The sequence below is a fragment of the Hydra vulgaris genome, chromosome 12 (assembly GCF_038396675.1).
Source record: "Hydra vulgaris chromosome 12, alternate assembly HydraT2T_AEP".
Classification (NCBI taxonomy): domain Eukaryota; kingdom Metazoa; phylum Cnidaria; class Hydrozoa; order Anthoathecata; family Hydridae; genus Hydra; species Hydra vulgaris.
In genome coordinates this window covers 29,448,218-29,468,933 of record NC_088931.1, presented here as the reverse complement: position 1 = coordinate 29,468,933, position 20,716 = coordinate 29,448,218, and the positions used below count along the sequence as shown (strand labels likewise).

Sequence of the window (20,716 nt, the reverse complement as noted above, 5' to 3'; positions counted from 1 at the left end):
CGCGGTACTACCAGGGATGTGGTGGGGGTCAAACTCAGAACCTCTCGCTTATAAAGCTAGCGCTCTACCACGGCACCACTACCACACTATTAAGTCAGTACGCTATTTACTAAAGTGCCTTAAAACAATTTTAAGAATTAAGTCAAGTTTATAAATTGTATGCCTTATCTCACATCTTGTACAGCTTCAGATACTCTTATCTTGCAGTATTGCAGCAAAAAAAGAGCTTCAACAATTCCACAAACTTAAAATGAGTGAAATTGATTTAATAAAGTCAAAACAATTTGATATATGTCACAATGTCAAAGAACTTGTTAAAATGCAGTCATTAATCCTACCAATGCCAGGCTTATTACCTTCAGATACTGGTAGAATAACAACATTCTTTGAAAACAGATATACATTTCTTATTAAATTATTTTGATATTCCATTAATTAAATCAATTTTAACATCATTTTCCAATTTTAAATATTAAATTTATTATAGATTTTAAATTTATTTTTTAAGCTTAAACAAATGACTTAGTTTTACTCTTTGCATAATCAGAATAATTAAAAGTCTCATTTAATATTTTGGGCCAGTCTATACTCAAAGTTAGTCTTTGCTTTCCTATTACAGGGTGCGATTTCTTTTTAAATCTCAATAATACTTTTTTTTTTTTTGATTGCACCCACTACTTTACAAGTCATACACGGATTTTTTTTTTTATTTGATACATTTATACTTTGATATTAATCAAATTCCGTGAAACATAAATATAATTTAAATTTAGTTTAAGGTATACTGGTATAAGTGTTGATCAGAGGTTTACCTTTAAACTTTAAAACCATTTTTTGTAGCTTCTGTCTAATTCAATCAAAATTGTTTTATTTATAATCACGCTTCTTAAATCAGTTTTCACTATTTACTTTATAGAGATGTTAAAACTTAAAATAGAGTAATCACTAGGGTAACCAAAAATAGTTATGTATGTTTCACTTTTAAGTGCATATATTTGCATATTTATACTTAATAGAGTGAATTTTACCATAATTTTTTTTTTTGATTTTTCTAGTTTGATTTATACAAATTTGATTTGATTTATAAAAGCATTAAAATTAAATAATTATTAATGTAGTTTGCATGAAAGTTTTGTAAGCAAAATCTAAAACTATAAAAACAAATACAAAAAAGCTAACTTTTGTTTTTTGATAAATAGTTTGATTTATTAGGAATGTAAAAAGTAAAGAAGTTCAAATCAAGTTTATTGGCGCATGTTGTGAGAGAACATCCCGATTATAAGACGGATAGAAAATTTGTCAAATAGTGCAATAAATCTGTATTAAAAAAAATTATTTATGTTATTCCCTCCCCGAGACCGAGAAAACCACTACAGTCAAGGAGGCTTTTATTATGGTTACAATCCTCTCTTAACTCTTTATATCTAAAACACAAAATTTGATGAATAAGGCTGCTTCACAGAGAAACAAGTTGTATTATAGTTTATATATATCATCATATATAGCATCATATCACATGCATTCATTCCTTTGAACTTTCTGTTGCTGTTTTGTCACTTGCCTCTGCTTCAAGAGTTTTGAGATCTTCTCTTTTATTTTCAAATTATAAGCCACTTTGATGGACTTTACTTTGTATTTGCATGTTTAAGTTTACTCAGATTCTCCATCAAAAGGTAGTAAGTGATTAATATTACTTCTTATGGTTTCTTCTCTTGATAATCAAGAGTATTGTCTATTAAATGTCTGCTTTTTAGATAATAGAATTTAATTCTTATTGAATATTATTTGGTTTTATTTACCAACTATTTCTAGCTGAGTTAAAACCCTTATGCAGCATTTATTATTGAGTTTTTCACCATTTTAAGTTTCCATTTTTGAGATAATATTTTTTATAGAATTTACTGTGTATATATATATATATATATATATATATATATATATATATATATATATATATATATATATATATATATATATATATATATATATATGTATAAATGAATAAATGTTTAGATACACAAATTTGTTGAATATATTTATACTTACGTAGGTATTAAAAGTCCTTTTTTTTTTTTTTTTTTTTTTTTCTATAATATTAATAAAATGGATAATAACGATGATGTAATAATTGAAGTTAAAAAAAGTGAGCAACCTTTGCATGATATTTATGGGTTTATGGATGATATCAGAATTTCTTATAATGATGATGATAAAAATTTTGATTTACCAACAAATAAACCATCTGTTGAGACTTTGACGAGCCCTAATAATGGTAAAATGTAACAAATGTTTTTGTATTGTAAGTTTTTTTTATCATTTTTTTTTCATTTCAAACAAATTTTTTATATTTAGATTTACTTAACAATACTAAAAAATCATTTTCAAAAGATAAAGTGGAAGAGGATATAATATTTAAGACCCAAAAAAATTGTATTGAACTTTATAATTCAGAACTCATTAAGTTAAATTACTTAACAGAGCTATCAGATAATAAAATTGACAATAGTTCTTTAAATCATGATGATGATATATTAGTTGAAAAGTTTAATGCAGTCCAAGATATGAAATATCAGAAAAACCATTTGTCTGTATTACCAACTGCAGAAGATGGTTCAGAAGTTAAAAGTGCTAATTCTTGTAACACGGATAAAAATGAGCAAGTTGAGTTTAAATGTCTTGAAATTCCGAAACATAGATTATCAGTTGTTAAAAAATCACTTATTATGCAGAATACAGCAGAATGCATAATCTCTGAATCTGAAGTTAATGAGGGAAAAGTTAGAAATGAAAATGCTGTTGATAGTAAGAATAATTTAGAAGAAAATCAATCTTCTGAAAAAACTAGAGCTTCATCTCCATTTAGAAGGAGAAAAGGTGTACGTTTAGCAGCAGATGTTCGACATAATCACCCAGTTTTTCCTGAAGATATTTTAGCAGCCTATGATATTATTGATAGAAAAGAAGTCAAAGAAATTAAACCAACTATTACTAGTAAAAGAAATATCTCGTTTATTAATCGTTTTAAAACTGTATTCTCCCAGAATTATTCAAAAGATCAAAAAATCAAATCACAGCAAAAAAGTTCTATGGTTCACAATAATCTTGTGATTAAGTTATCTTTAGAAAAAGCAAATGATGGTGAACCTATGCAGGTAACATTTAAAATAAACTATCTTTTAGAATTTTTAAAATATTTCAAAAGCTTTTTTTTCAGTATCAAAATAATTTTTTTTTCATGTATTTTAATTTTTAATCCTTTTTAAAAGTTCAGGAATCACATGCTAGTCTGAAATCAGAGAACTTGCATGTTCATAAATTCAATCTACAATATTTTGAGATCATTTTTAAGGCTAAATTTTTTGTATTAGTCATTGTTGGCATTCCAATAATATTTTAATAAAACTTACTTTGTTGTTGTTGTAAAATGATTTTCAATAATTATTACAAGATTATTTTGCAAATACTTTTGACAGTAAAAATGGTAAAAATTGTAACAAAAAAAAATGGTAATATGGTTAAAATCATAACAAAATGCTTTTTATTGTTGTTTTTACCATAAAAGATTTTTCATAATCACAATTATATGACTATAATAAATATTATATATGATATATATGAAATATTATAAATATGGTAAATATATATACATGGTAATTATATATATATATATATATATATATATATATATATATATATATATATATATATATATATATATATATATATATATATATATATATATATTATATATATATATATATATATATATATATATATATATATATATATATATATATATATATATATATATTTACCATATTTATAATATTTCATATATATCATAAATAATATTTATCATAGTCATTATGATAAATATTATATATGATATATATGAAATATCATAAATATGGTTAATATATATATATATATATATATATATATATATATATATATATATATATATATATATATATATATATATATATATATATATATATATATATATATATATATATATATATATATATATATATATATAGAACTCTTACATGTTGTCAGAAAGTTTTTTCCATATTTTGTTGACAAAAAGTAAAAATTAAAATGCAAGACTGGAATTTTTTTTTAATTAATTGATAGACTGCCTGCCCCAACCAAACCCTCAGTCGATGTAGCAGCACTCCCTTGTGGGTCAGGCTAAAAGATAGTAGATATAGCAGCACTCCCTTGTAGGTCAGGCTATTTGTCAGTCGATGTAGCAGCACTCCCTTGCGAGTCAGGCTATAAGATAGTCGATGTAGCATCACTCCGCGCATGATTTACAGTAAAAAAAATAAAAATAATAACATTTTATTTTATTTACCATATTTATAATATTTCATATATATCATATATAATATTTATCATAATGACTATGATAAATATTATTTATGATATATATGAAATATTATAAATATGGTAAATATATATATATATATATATATATATATATATATATATATATATATATATATATATATATATATATTGTGTTGCTATTAGTTTTACATATAAATAGTAAAAAAAATACAGTTTCAGTTTGATAAAGGATTTTCTTTAAATTTGAGTTTCAGAAAAGTTTTTAACTCAAAATCTTTGTATGTTTATACTTATGTCATATATGTCATATGAGGTTGATTTGCTGAAAATTAAATTAATTAGTCTGGAATGAAAATATCCTAAAAAATCACCCACTTAAATGTGAAAAGAATTAGTAAAAAAAAAAAAATGCATTCTACATGATCTTTAAAAAAATATGTTTTTATTTTTTATTGGTTTTAACTTTTGATTTTCTTTTTCATCCCAGTAGCAGCCCTTAGAATTAGGGTCAGCATTCGGCAATGCCAACCTAACTGCCGACCTTAATTTTTCATAACTACGAGGGCTGCAGTAGTGATGTTACAAATTTAGTCAGCCTAAGTTGTTCACCACTATTTTCGAGATTTTTTTTTCACCACCATTTTCTTGGTTGATTTTTTGTTTTAAACTATCATGACTTTTGTTTTAGAAGTGATAAGATTTTCTTTTCTTTCTTTCTCCTTCACTTTTCTTTTGTAAAATTCTGAAAAGTTTAATTTTCTGAAAAATTTAAATTTCTGAAAAGTTTGCCAATTCAAGAAGTTTAGATGTTTCAATACTGAGGTCAACACATTATGAAGAAATGCTTATGAGTGTTATTTAAAAAATGTATCAAAGGAGAGCAGCTTGCTCTATTGTATCAATCTCCCCAAAATGATGAGGTTTTGGATGTGCTATTAAGAAAGTCTGATTGTTCATCAATGGTTTCTTTTTTTGTTGTTGCCATTATTAGTTTCAAATAATGTATTTTCATCAAATTGACATATAAATGAATGGGGGTAGGCAATTGCATACTAAGTTTGACATCAAAGTCACTGTAGAAAGTAGAGTCATTTCTTTTTAATTTCATTAGAGTTTTGTCTTTCTATATGCTGCTGAGTTGTTACAACTTATTTTCAAGATCAAGATTGCAATACTTACTGTTACCCTAAAGCTAACTGAGACGTGGAAATTAATCAACAGTGTCATTAACAAGTCTAACATTTTATTTCTAATTCACAGGACTGATCTTATTACCCTGCCCAAAGATATGGCAGAAGTGTTATTGCTCTTGATGTCTTGACTTATTGCTCTTATCTAAAGTTTTCAATAAAGTTTAACATGCAGGTCTCCTCTATAAGCTTACTTCCTATAATGTATCTGGGAAATTTTTTGAAATCATCAAATCATTTCTTTTTAACCGCTTTATTAAAGTCATCTTTGAAGGCCAACACTCTTCTTCATTTCCAGTAGCTTCTGGTTTACCTCAAGGTTCTATCCTTGATCTTGTTTCGTTTCTTATTTACATTAATGATCTTCCAAATCTCACTTCTGTAACAGATTGGGGTTTGCGATGAGTTTCTAAATTTTAACACCAATAAACTCAGTTATTTACTGGAAACAACTATCACAATACTGTCAACATTCCTATATTAATGAATCTCACGGAGTTCTCTTCTTCATGTCTTCTTGGATTATTGTTGCCTGCTAACATCTCATGAAAGACTTTGCAAAAAATTATATACAATTGATTGCAAAGTCAACATCTGCAAGGCTGTTTCTCTTTATCGTGCTCGCTATTATCTTACTCCTGATTCCCTCTAAAAATCTTTTTTTTTTGTCGATGTGTGAAATATTGTTCTTATATTTGGGTTTATCTAATGATGCTCCTTCTCTTCTAGACAAGGTCCAAAAATGGAATTTAAATGTAGTTGGATCTGCTTTATTTGCCAAGCTTAAGCCTCTCTCCCATCATCATAAGGTTGTATCTCTTTCTTTTTTCTCATTCTTGCTTGACTCGTCATTCAGCAAAGTCACATCCTTATACTGTATCTGTCCCTGCATGTTCTAAAAACTTTTGTCTAGTTTTTTCCCTGCTCTTCTCAAAGTGAAAAAATAGATCTTTTTTATTTGAGTTACTTTTCAAATTACATTACATTCAAATTGCTGTAATTTATTTTAGTGAATGGAATAAAATGCGTTTTGCTATTATTTATTCATACTTTTGACTGTTAAAAAAAGATTAACTTAAAATTACTTGAAAATACATTGTCCCATGTCTATTAGACATAGGACAATATATTAGTGTCTTTAAAATAACTATTAATTACACTCAAGAAAATTTAAATTATTGAAGACACTCAAGAAAAGTTAATTATAGGATTTTGTTATGATTTTAACCATATTACCATTTTTTTTGTTACAATTTTTACCTTTTTTGATGTTCAATGATTATTACAAAATATTTGCAAAATAATTTTGTAATAATCATTGAGCATCAACGTATAACAAAAAAAGTTAATTGAATTTATTAAGTCCTGGTCATGATGCTGAACAAGTTGCTCTACAAAGAAAATGCTCTCCAATTTTCTAGTGTCAATAATTCTGTTTTGATTAAAATAGAAATTATAGTCATAAAGCTCTACTCTGATGGTAACATAAGTCAACTGTCTCCAAATGTTAAAGACTTTGTTCCAGTAAATACAAACAGAAGTAAGATTGAGGTCCAAGTTTTTATCTAATTTTGACCCTTAAAGAAGAGCACTAGCTTTTTAAACATGAAGATCTGGAAATCAAGATCAGATTGTTTGCTATTTGGTAATGGTAATGTTAATCAATAATTTATAAAAAAATTATTATTTAAGATTTCACTATCTAGAAAACGACATTTTAAAACTAAAAATGAAAAATATGCATTTATAAAAATTTTTTTTGTTTTTTTTATAAAATGATGATTATTTTTAAAATTTTTATTTAATTTTGCTTTCTTGGAGACCCAATAAAATACTTTCTTTTTTTTTGTTGATGTTTAAGAGTTTTGAGCTACCCCTAGTAACATTTTTTTTTATAAAAATTTGTTACTATAATAAAATAATATTTCCAGTATTTTTAATTTTAATTTTTATTTTACAGTTTTAGTGTTTTTAATCTTAATCCTTCACTACATTCTTTTGTTTAGTCAAATAGTTTGTTTTTCTATAAATTTAGGTTATAACAATGTCTCATTCTGTTAAACCAGAAAATAACAATGCAGGATCATCTATGTTTATTTATGTTGATGATGAGTTTAATAGTGATGAAGAAAATGGCAATGGTTTACCTCGTACTCCTAGTGATGCTGACTCTGATCGTAGTAGCATTTTTAATGAAGATGATGACACAGATAATATTGACATGGCAGATAGCTGCAGAAGTTATGTTGTAAATCAAAACAATGAAGTAAATAGAGGTGTTTATACTGCAAAAAAGGAAGATGTATTTTACATGGAAAAAGGTTATATTAAGCAGGATTCGTTATCCTATTCTCCAACTAAGAATCAGTCTGTCTATGATGTTGAGAAACAAAATAGTAAGTGTACATCTGACAATAAAGTTGTATACATATTTAATAAAATTTTTATTGTTTTTAAATGTTCATTTAAATCATGATTTCAGAATTTTAAAACTTAGATGGTATATCTTTATCATACTGCACTCAGTAGTACTAAGTTTTGTAATTGTAGATTTTATCATAGGATAATTACATGTCAATTAACCCAGACCATGTCACCATACTTTCCAGTTTTTGCTGATTTTTATACAGTTGAGAGTACTTAGTAAAACATGAATTTCTTAAAAATTTTACCCTTTAGATCCAAGAAGATCCTGAAATACTTTTACTTCTAGCAGATATTGGCCAGGCTCCTTTTGTCCCCTCAGAATTGCAATGTTTATTTAGAGGTTTCAAGTCACATAACTTTAAAAACATTTGATTTTTTTTTATTTAAAAATTTGTACCTGGCTATTTTTAGGGAATCCAATAAAATGATCAGAAATATAAAAAATTATTATTAAGTACCTATATTTATCAATTTAAATAAATTTAGGCAATTTTTTATATACCTGTTTTTAATGCCCAAGAAACTCATGTGGCCTTGATGAAATCAAAAAAAGATTTTTACGCCTCATTCTATATTCATTGATCTTTCATAAAAACATAAGCATTTTGATCTGTAATTATATGCATTTCCATATATGGGGAACAGGGCATGGACCCCACTTTTTTGTAGTGGAATATTGCATTTGATTTTTTGCTACCTTCCAGACTAGCTGGAGCCTTGAAACTTTTGACATTTCTGTAGTGACAATGAACATGCATGTTAAAGTTGTTTTGAGGAGGAGGGGGGGGGGTCATAGGTCCCACTTTTTGTAGTGGAAACTTGTGATAGATTTTTCACTACTTTCCAGACAAACTGAAGCTCTGAAAGTTTCAGCATTTGTGTAGTACTGATAAATGTATGTTAAAATTGTTTCCAGGGCAGACAACTAGATGGTCCATGAGGCTGGGGCATAAGGGACCATGTCCCACTTTTTTTTTGAAATTTTCTGACATTAGCAAAGTAAAAGATAACTTTAAAAATATTGTCTTCAAAAAATTTTTGGTTTATACTTGTTTCATTCAGTTTTTAAGCATTCTATATTCAATGATCTTTTTTAAAATATTTTAAGAAAGTTCACGTTTATAAAAGTTTTGATTTGCAATTATACAGATTAAAAACACTCATCCATCTAAAATAATGATTTTAACAGAATTTTAATTAAAATTTAAATGTAAAATTTTTTAAAAATTTTTAATTGAATAAAGTTGATACTTTTTAATGCTAAAATGTTAACAGCAAGTTGATTATTAACTAAAATCCAACAGTAAAAATATCAAAAACATCCTACCATAAAATTACATCAATAAAAAGGAAAATTATAATCTTTTAAAATGATTATTTTACTGATATTTAATTTTAAAATGGAAACATCAAGTTGTTTTATTAAATAAGAGTTATTTACAGTAACAAAAAACATTTTATTACACTAGTATAGCAGCAATCTATAACCTATTAAATTCATCGTTAACATTAACAAATTTATTACAATTAAACAACCTTGTTAAAGAGACAAAAAATTATCTTTCACATTTAAAAAAAAATATAATCAAAGTTTTCAAACTAATTAGCAAACTAACATTAATACATTAAAATTTGGTGAGATTATTCTGTGTAAATATTGTGTTGATGCATTTCATGGATTGTTATGATAAATGAATTTTATCATATTGAAATCTTTTCATGATGATGGCAGGAAAAAGTTAAAATTTGTCATCTTTTAAAGATATTATAACAACATTTATGAACCTGCATGGTTCTTTTAACAAACTTTTCTGGCCATCTAGAGCAGATAAGTGTTGGGTTTTAACTACCAACACAATTTGTATCATTGATACACCTTTAACAATAACTGCCATTTTTTGTATTTTATTTTGTAAATAATTAAACAAAACAGAACAAAAAAACTTTTGAAGGCAATTTTTTTAAAGTTATCTTTACTTTGTTAAAGTCGGAAAAAATTTTTTTGATATCATCAAGGCCACATGAGTTTCTTGGGCATTAAAAACAGATATATAAAAAACTGTCTAAATTTATTTAAATTGATAAATACAAGTACTTAATACAAATTTTTTAATATTTCTGATCATTTTATTGGATTCGTCACCCCTAAGAATAGCCAGTACATTTTTAAGTAAAAAAAGTCAAAAGTTTTTATAGTTATGTGACTTGAAACCTCTAAATAAACATTGTAATTCTGAGGGGACAATAGGAGCCTGGCCAATATCTACTAAAAGTAAAATGGTCATATTTCCAGATCTTCTAGGAGGTAGAGGCTAAAATTTTCAAGGAATTCTTATTATACTAAGTACTATCAACTTTAAAGCAAGACCTGCAGCCTTGCTTTAAAGCGTTACATGTAGAGTGATTTATGTATGTCTTAAGCAATTTTGCGTATGCAGTAAGCAATTTCGGTTAAGCGACTTTTTATCATTTTTTAACTTTTAAGTTATCCTATAAGTGGCAAGATAAAAGAAGTAATTAATTTTAAAAAAAGTCACATTAACTTTTGAATGAGGTTTATGTAAGAATATTTGTTACAAAAGTTTGAATAACAATTATGTTTGATATAAACACTATGAAATTAAAAAAATGAAATTAAAAGTTTATTTTTAATAATTGATATTTTAAGCTTGAAGCAAAGATCTTAAAAACATAATTTAATTCTGATAAAAAGTATATGGTTTAATTTAAAACTAATTTAGTAAAAATAAATAATTTTATTTGGATAAATAAATATATATAATTTAGTTATATATATAAGTTAGATTTTAAAAATATATAGTTTAATTTTGAATTAAAAAATATATTTGAGTTTATTAAAATTAAAGTTAATGCTTGGCTTTAACTTAACTTTCAAATTTGTTTAAAAAATATTACTAAATATTATTCAATATTGAAATTTTATTTGTTCTTAAAAAAAAATTAGCTTATTTTTATGGCAATTGTTTTTTCTGTCTTCCTTCCTAAACATTTTTTTTTAATACTTAAAGTTCAATTTTAAATCGCAGCGTTTATTTTTTAATAACCGATATATACAGATATTTTAATAATAAATTAATAAAATAAGAAACTTTTAATAAACAAAGTAAATAAATTAATGTAATTTTTTTTTACTTGTTACTCACTAATTTTTTCAAAAATAAAAAATCATTTGTAGTTGCAAAGCAGCAGTTAGAAATTTAAGAAATGATCATTTTAAAAGATCAAAAATTTAACATGTTTTAATTCATTTATGCTAATGTCAAGAAAAGAAAGAAATTTGTTAATATCAAACATTTTTAAAAATGCAATATTAAATTCAGTTATTTAATATTAAGAAAATAAACATTCTCTTATAGTAATAGTAAAAAAGTCATTAAATAACATTTAACTCGATTTGCGGTAATTAATATTATTGCATTAATTTAAAAAAAGTTAATGTCTTTAAATGTTTTTAAATGTCTTTAAATGTCTTTAAAGAATAAAAAGATAAAGAGAGCCCTATGCATTTTTTATTTAAAACAAGGCTAATGTATAAAAATCAGCAAAATCTGAGATATAGTGACATTTTTAAGAATTTCTGGCTCATTTGACATGCAGTTACTCCATACTAAGATTTTTTAGGGCTTTGAAGATAACTATTATTAATTGATGCTAAAAATCATTTTTTTTTAAATTAAGAATTAACATTGAAGTCTCACTCACATGCCATGCAACAATTATAGTCTCAATCATGCACCATGCTCCAAGTATTGCTATAGCAGGCCTTGTTTTAAATAAAAAAGTGCTTAACGCATTAGCTTAACACGATATTTGACGTCATAGGCTTATCTTTAGTTTTTTTTATAGACATTAAGTGTTTTAACTACCGCAATAAATAAATAACCGCGAACTGGTTTAATTTAACTCAATTAACTAAAACAATGTATAAATGTTGTAAATGTGAATATATTATGAAAAGTTTGTTGTGTTTTCAATTGTTATTTTAATATCAATTTTAGTTCAATATTATGAAGTAAAATATATATTATATATATATATATATATATATATATATATATATATATATATATATATATATATATATATATATATATATATATATATATATTCATAAATATATATTATATATATATATATATATATATATATATATATATATATATATATATATATATTCATTATTTCTAAAAATCGTAATTGCGTTATTTAATAAAAAAAAACAATTATTTTTTATTTTTTAAAACTTCGGGAGTAAACAAAAAATATTAACATATTGATAAAGGAAAACCCTTGTTAATAACTTGAACAGCGATTCGTATCATATCTGTTTATAATAAGCATTTGTTAAAAATTGTTCATAAAAAATTAAGTTTCTTAACTTATAAACAAACTCAAAAGTATTTTAATTTTATTACAAAACTCTTTTTTTTCGTTAGCAAACAATTTATTTTAGAGTAATAAAATAAAAAGAAGGAGAACAAATATGAGGTAATCTTTGTTAAGAAACATTCAATTTATTTATTGAACAATATTTGTTTTTATTTGCGTACCTACTTAAATAAAATATACTGTTAAAAAAGTCAAAATCAAGCTTAATGAATTCCTTTATCTATATAAACTTGAATATATAATTTTTTTTTATTACATGATTAGTTCGCGAAGACTATCTGTTAAAAGATCATCGTCACTATCAATGTCCTCCGTATCACTTGTTTCGATTAGTTGATCGAAATCTGCTAAGTTTTTTTGAACTACTTTTTTTTCTGCAACAGCAGTGACACATTTTCGGCGTTTTTGCGTGTACTTGGTGAGAGAACGCTCAATTATATCATCATAGTCTTCTTCTGACCAAAGACTATGGTTTCCAAGAATTACGACACAATCAGCAAGTGCTTCGTGACTCAAAGAGAGGCGTTTATCCAATAAGATATTGGTGACAGTACTAAATGTTCTTTTAACTTCTGAATTGGACCCCGATATACACATAATTAATGACATAAGGCAACATAGGTTTTGATATTCCATAAAGTATTTTTTAAAAATAATTTTCCACAAGCTGCGCACTGGATGACAATCAAACTCAGTTTTAACAAGCCGTTTTAGTTTTTTCCATTCACTTAATGCAACATCTTTTTGAAAACCCGCGTTTTTTAAAGGCGCTTCAAAATGGTTGCAAATATGGTTGATTTCCTGCACTCCTGATTCTGGGTCTTCAATTATCCAATATATTGGGTCAATAACTTTCATGCTTCTATACAATATAAATTCTCTTGAATAGTCCTGAAACCTGCATGATAATATCGAATATAGTTTTGAAAAAATGGTTTTTTTAATTCGACGAATTTCGTTAATTGATTCGTCATGATCAAAACTATTCATTTCTAATATTACGCTGACATACGTACGATTTTTGACCTGCTTTCGTTTATCACCAGCCTTAGCAAACGAACCTTCGACATCAGTTTTATCGGTGACAAAGTAGCGATTTATAAAGCTGTCAATAAATTCGTCATCTTGCCCAATACATTTAATTTTGTCTTCTATCTCCAATAGGGTTCGAGTTATAGTAGTAGGAATTTCATGAGCCAATAACTCATTAGTTTCGAATATTTTAGATGCAGGAATAACTATTTCCAAGCTGTCTAGATACAAACCAACTTTGTAGAGGAAAGAATGGCACTTAAATAATTTCAATAGGCCTTTCACTTTCGCTACAGTTTTGGAATTGGTCTGTTCACTTAAATAATTTTGATTAGCCATAATAAAAGCTGGCCATGTTTCTAACAGATTCAAAACTCCTCTCCTGTGTCCAACAAACCTTGTTTCAGTAATTTTTGGTAATTGTAAAGCGTTAAACCAAGGCATTTTGAAGCTTCTTCAACTTCTGCTTTTAATTTACCTGAATTTCTTAATAGATAGTAATTAGCAATATAAAAGTCGTCAATCTTTATATAATCAGAAATTTCTTTAAAGGCATCTTTTACAGCCAATTCAATCCTATGATAAATACAATGGATTTGAATCAACAAGGGACAGCTTTGCTGCAACTGGGAAAGTATACCTTTATATATACTGAAGTTTACACTTGCCCCATCTGCTGTTGCACATACAACTTTGTTGGTATAATCTTCGGTACTTAATTTAAATAATGATTTATCCGATTCAAAATTACTGTTTATACCAATGGTCACGGAGTTGGAGTTGCTGCCACCAAAAAGTGACATATCCAACAACTCTGTTACCATGTAAATCGGTACGCCATTGTTATCAGTTCGAACTAAAACTAGTTCCTTTTCTTTTCCAGTTTTTCTTGTTTGACTTCCATCACTAAGAATGGAAAAAAAATTGCACCTTTGGAGGTTTTCAAAGCATTTTTCCTGCACAGAGTTAGCACAACATTTAATCACTTCTCTGCATGTGTGCCCATTCTCATTGCATTTAATAAGGCTTGCGCCAGTTATTTTTGCACACCTCACCTAAAATAGTAAAGTCAAATACATTCCAATATATAAAAAGGCTGTTGCTCGCGCAATGGTATAGTTTCTTTAATTTTTTAAAATTTTGTTGTCAAATAAATTGTTATTTTATATATATTATATATTATATTTTAAATCAACCAGTCAGACTTCACTACCGTGACTTTGAGAGAATGTTAAAAGAACGGTACCATTGAGGGAACAACTTCCGTATATATAAAAAAAAAATCATTGTAGAAAAGTAATGAATTACAAGTAACAACATAAAACAAGTAAAACTTAAAACAAAGTATTTCAACGCAAATTGCAACTAATTTAGGACTTACCAAAACAGAAAAATGTGCGTGAGGCATTGTTGGGTGGCACGCCATTTCATAGACAATTTTTATAAGGTTACGGTAGGAATTTTGCATGTGTATTTCTTTCAGTGCAGAAGGGTTTAAACATGAGCTTATTGACAAATTTTTGACAACAACCTAAACAAATAGTAGCATTTGTTTATTTTATTTTTTCTGCTTGTAAAGGCGATTATCACGAAACGAAAAAAGTTTCAGGACGATAATCGTTTTCATCGCAGACAAAACGCTGTTTTGATTTTCACTAAAAACCATTTTTCACCATTAATAAGAAATATGGCAAAACGAAAAGTGTTGAATAGATGTGTTTTTAAAAAAACATTGTTAAATATTATTTGAAATTGTTATAGAAATAGAAAATAAAAACAGCGCCACCACAGCGGAAAATAAATTTTTGCGACAAAATTACTGTAATAAACAAAGGCTATGAATCAATCTTTCATCACTTAATAACGCGTTACTAAGCAACGAAAGAAAAAAAAAGAATGATAATAATGTTTCCTTTTTATTAATAATAATAAAAAGACAACATTTTTATTGTATTGAATATTAACAAATAATTTATTTTTTTGAAAACAATGTTTATTATGGCTGATATTTGTTTATAATAACATTTTAAATTATAACGGGTGACGGGAACAATGTTGAAAAATGAATTTCGGAATAGTTTTGAATATATTAAAAAGGCCTAATATAGCAAAAAAAAAAAGGAATAGTGTCGCAAATAATAAAAGGAATAATTTTGTAAATAGTAAAAACGGACCCATAGATTCATTTGCGACACTATTCCGTTTTTTTTGTTTTCGACACTGTTCATTAAACTCCTTTGCAACATTATTCCTTCTTATATTTTCAACACTATTCATTAAATTCATTTGCGACATTATTTCTTATTCTGTTATTCGACAACCAATCATGCGACAATTTGCGACACTATCCCTTTTTCACATTTTCGACAATCAAATTTGCGACAATCAAATTTTGCGAATATCAAAATTTTGCGACATTATTCCTGTCACCCATTATAACATGTAATTAATAGTTGTTTTTTTTTTGTGAAAATAATTTTTTTTAACAATAAAAAATATAACTTTAAAGTGATCGAACTTATGAGATGACTTATAAGATGAGATAACTTATAAGATAATATTATTGAAACATTTTTAGTTTTAAAAATTGTTGTTGAAAAAATATACTATAAATTAAGTTATTTATTAATTCCCAAAATTATGGTATTATCCAGAACATGCATTACTGCTTTAAAGTGATCTTCAAATCATGCAACTTTAGTCAATTATAAAACATTATTACATTTTACATTTGGTGACTTTTGAATAATAGGGTTCAATCTCCATTTTTTGACATTGGGAATCGACCATAAATTACGCAATGCTAAATTTCACTATTAAACAAGACAAAATAATCAAAAGTTTTCACTTGCAGCGCCTAAAGTTAAAAAAAAAAGAAAATAGCGTATTAAGTTTAGTGAAAATCTCCGAATTAAAGAACTCCTACTACTGTTTTTCAAATAAATTTAGCGTTGCGTAATTTATGGACGATCCCTTGAGATAATTGAAGGGTTTAGTGCTAAAAGTACTTAAGTCACAAAGTAAATGTTTTGAGAAAATCTACTTTGATCAGCCATTTTTAATCCTTGTTTTGAAGTGTTATATCTCTGATCAAAATAAGTTTTCTCAAAACATTAATTTTGTGACTTGAGTACTTTTAGCACTAAGTCCTTAAATTTATCTTGTGATTTTAAGTTATTCAATTATCCGTTGTTTATATTGATCAAATATGTATATTTTTTAATGTTATTTATGTTTTATAATTAATTTTACATTATTAATTGTATTATTTTTAAACTTGCTTGTTTACAAATTAGATGATAGTTCCAACTTTATTAAACAAGGTTATAATTAACAATGAAAAAAGAAAAACATACAATTTAAATATTATATAAATAACAATAATAAGATTAATATACTAAAATTATGTAATTTTAAACGCAAAACTATTATAAATAAATACAAAAAATTGAACTTTTTCGCTATGCACATTGGGAGATAGAACCTTATAATTCTCATCTACCGATATGCTATTTTGTCTTAAACCAATTTATATTACTTAATAAATAATAAAAAATGTGTGTTTTAAGCAATCAATTACACAAATTTGATGTTTTGATTATTTAATTTAATGAAGTTAACAAATTTTTACTTTTGATTTAAAAAATTTGTAAGAGTATAACAAATTTTTTAAGTTCTTTCAACATTACAAAAGTGAGATAGAACCCTAATATTCTAATGTCATGATTTACAAGATTTAAAAATTATTTCAAGTCTAACAACTTTACTTGGATAAATATTTAATTTAATAAACCAAAAATATAATATTTTTTTTGCTTTTAACTAAAATGGAATTGATTGACAATGAAACAAAAAAATTTAACTAATTTATAATTTATAAAAATATAAAAAGTTGGCTACTCCATCTTCATTTTTGCCTTCATTTTCTAATTGAATTACATGTTGATGAGTTGCTCCTGACAAATGTCTACAAATACTATCTTTTTTAACATAATTTGTGCTATTTATAAACCGTAGAGCAGCTGCCCTCACGGCACCATTGGTTTTGGATAAGATTTTCTGTTGATGAAGCTTACATAAACTACATATGATTTTGATGACATAAATCTTCCCTTTTTCTGTGAGTGTTTCAATTTAAAAAACATCGGCAAAGTCCTAAGACTTGAAAGTTTTCAAAGTAATTTTTTGGTTCTTTAAAATACAATCCATTATTGAACTTCAAACAATATGGAGAGAATAAAAATATACTAGGTTTTGATATTCTAGTTTGTCTTATTTTATATAGAAAAATACATAGTCATTAGTAAAGAATAAAAACTGTCATTAAACTAAAACATGCCTTAGTTTTAAATTAACGGAGTCGGCAACGTGCGCATGCATAATGAAATCTCTATTGTATAAATATATTTAACGTAATATTTGTGTCATCAGCGGATGTTGTAGTCTACTCGTGATGTCTTTAACTTTATAATATAACTTGATTTATGAAAAAAAAAAGTTTATTGAATCGCACGCAGTTAAACAAATTGTCTTCTTTCAAAAATTTTGAGTAACAGTTAACTTTATTTTCTTATGTACCGGCCCCCTCCCCCTGTATATGTTAAAGTTAAAGGTATCCATATACTTTTAACTAATAAAAAAAGCAAAGAGTAATAATTAATGAAGAATTAATTTTATGTAAATTAAAAATAAATTATTCATATACTGGCACATTTTTTTAATATCTTGAAAAAATGTCTTCATATTTTTGTTTTCAGAGATTACAGAATATATGTTTTTTGTAATATTGATTTGTATTGAGTTTTTTTACTGTATTTATTATTAAAATCATCTGCAAAAAATATTTAGTTAAGGATTGGCGAACTTTTTTCATTTTGTAAAATATTTAGATAAAAGGTTAGCGTAAAATTACGTTAAATAATATCGTTATAAAAAGATAAGAAATATTATCGCAATAAAAAAATAGAACAATTATTTTTAACGTAACTACTTTCAAACTTTTGTAAAAATTTTTTTACATTTCGTCATTCAAAAGTTAATGTGGTTTTTTTAAAAATTAATTGCTTCTTTTATCTTACCGAAAATTGAAAAGTTAAAAAATGATAAAAAGTAGCTTAACCAAAATTGCTCTACTCGTACATAAAAATCGCTTAAGGCGTACGTAAATCGCTCTAGGCGTAACGGTTTAAAACAAGGCCTGTATAGTTGACTCACTATTAATAAAAAATTAGGAGTAAGATAATTTTAACTCTTTTCTTTAATGGTCAACATAAAAATGGATTTTTATTAAAGTTGCATAGAACACTGCATAGTATACAGGAATTATATTTCTTTTTTATTGGAAACTATAATTTTTTTCTTTTTCTGAGAACACTTCTGTGTTCTCCGAAGCTGTCATCTATACTTTTAAAACTATTTAAAAAGTGCTTATCAGAGTCTTGTTTTCCAGCCTGCTGGAAGTCAGCATCTGTTATCCTTTTTTTTTAAAAACTCTGGAGAGCGATCTGAGTCTCCAGAATTTTTGTCTCTTTTCTATCATAAGCAAGGTTTTTGAATCTTTTTTTTACAAACACGTAATCTCTCATCTTGAATCATATAACTTACTTTCTAATCATCAATATGGATTTCAATCTTCTCGTTCTACTGCTGATTTGTTAACAGTATTAACTGATTAGTTTTATCATGCATTAGATAGATATGAAGAGGTTAAGGCTCTTGTCATTTCTAAAGCCCTTAATAAAATTTGGTCTTCTCCATAAGCTCTTCTAACAGTGTATCAGGTAACATCTATAAGATTATTGATCTTTTTTTTTTTTTTTTTTTTTTTTTCGTCTTCGCTTCCAACAAGGCTGCAGGCAGCCACTAATTAAAGTTGGAAGTTACTGAAAGAAAAAAGACGAAGATTGTAGAGCAAGATAATGATTGACAGACGACTTAAAGGATTGCAAATTATATGAATCAGGAAAGCAAGATGAAGGAAGCGAATTCCAAAGAGCTGATGTTCGAGGAAAAAAACTAGACGAATAAGCCTTTTTGGAGCACTTAGGAACAGTCACAGAAAAATTTTTAATTGAATGACTAGTAACATGAGAATGAATTTTAGTAGATGGCACAAGAGACACTAGCTCTTTAGAAAGCTCTGTAGAAAAGAGAAAGAGAAGCAACATTACAACAATGTGACAATGTTTGGAGGTTGGCTGCAAGAGCAGGTCTAACTATGTTTACAATGCATTTTTGCACGTTGTCTAAAAGAGAAAGGGCATCATTAGAAGAACCACCCCAGATATGGCAACTGTATTCCATACAAGGCCGGATTTGAGATTTATAGAGATAGAGAATAGAATCCGAAGTAAAAAAGTGACGAGCTCGATAAAGAGATGCAACCTTAGCAGATGCTAATTTTGCAACCGATTTGATATATGGTTTCCAAGAAAAATTAAAAGTAAGAGTTAATCCTAGAAGATGAAGAGTAGATGACTCATCCAGTACATCACCGTTCATAAATATAGGAAGATCTAAATTATTGCGATAACGATTGGCTGAAAAGAATTGAGTTTTATCTGTATTGAAGTTCACCAGCCACTGTGAGCCCCATGCTGTAGCAGAAATGAGATCCATTTCAAGCCCAAATGCCCCGTCTTAGCAATCTGAGGGTGTTGGTTTCTTATCACGACAAGAATAAATGGTAGTATCATCAGCAAACAATACCACCTTAGATGTGAGAATATTTGCAAGATCGTTAATGTAAATTAAAAAGAGTATAGGGCCAAGGATAGAACCTTGAGGAACCCCTGAAGTTACAGAATAAGAAGAAGAGTGTTGTCCATCGAGGACAACTTTTATGCTACGATTGGAAAGGAAGGATTCCATGATCTTAAAGATGTTGCCGGATACACCATAAGAAGAAAGCTTATGGAGAAGACCAGCATGCCAAACTTTATCAAAAGCTTTTGAAATGTCAAGAGCGATGGTCTTAACCTCTCCACCTTTATTTAATGCACGATAAACCTATCTGTTATTACTGTTAGCAAATCAGCTGTAGAACAAGAAGATCGAAATCCATATTGATGGTCAGAAAGTAAGTTATTAGATTCAAGATGAGAAATTAAGTGTATGTTAATTAAAGACTCAAAAACCTTGCTTATGATAGGAAGAAGACTAATAGGATGGTAGTTAGACGAATCAGATCGCTCTCCAGAATTTTTGAAGATAGGGATAACAGATGCCACTTTCCAGCAGGCTGGAAAACAAGACTCTGATAAGCACTTTTTGAATAGTTTTGAGAGTATAGACGACAGCTC

The 20,716-nt window shown here is 26.7% G+C and overlaps 1 protein-coding gene across 1 annotated transcript in view; it reads left to right on the top strand.

Annotated features, from left to right (window-relative positions):
* The first annotated feature begins 2,017 nt into the window (after window positions 1–2,017).
* Window positions 2,018–20,716, top strand: part of LOC100200535 (rhoGEF domain-containing protein gxcJ) — a 64,850-nt gene continuing 46,151 nt past the window's right edge. The window contains exons 1-3 of the mRNA XM_065812845.1: window positions 2,018–2,272; window positions 2,353–3,152; window positions 7,582–7,942. Of these exons, the coding sequence (XP_065668917.1) occupies window positions 2,104–2,272; window positions 2,353–3,152; window positions 7,582–7,942 (1,330 nt within the window). The 5' untranslated portion in view covers window positions 2,018–2,103. The remainder of the gene's footprint in view (window positions 2,273–2,352; window positions 3,153–7,581; window positions 7,943–20,716) is intronic.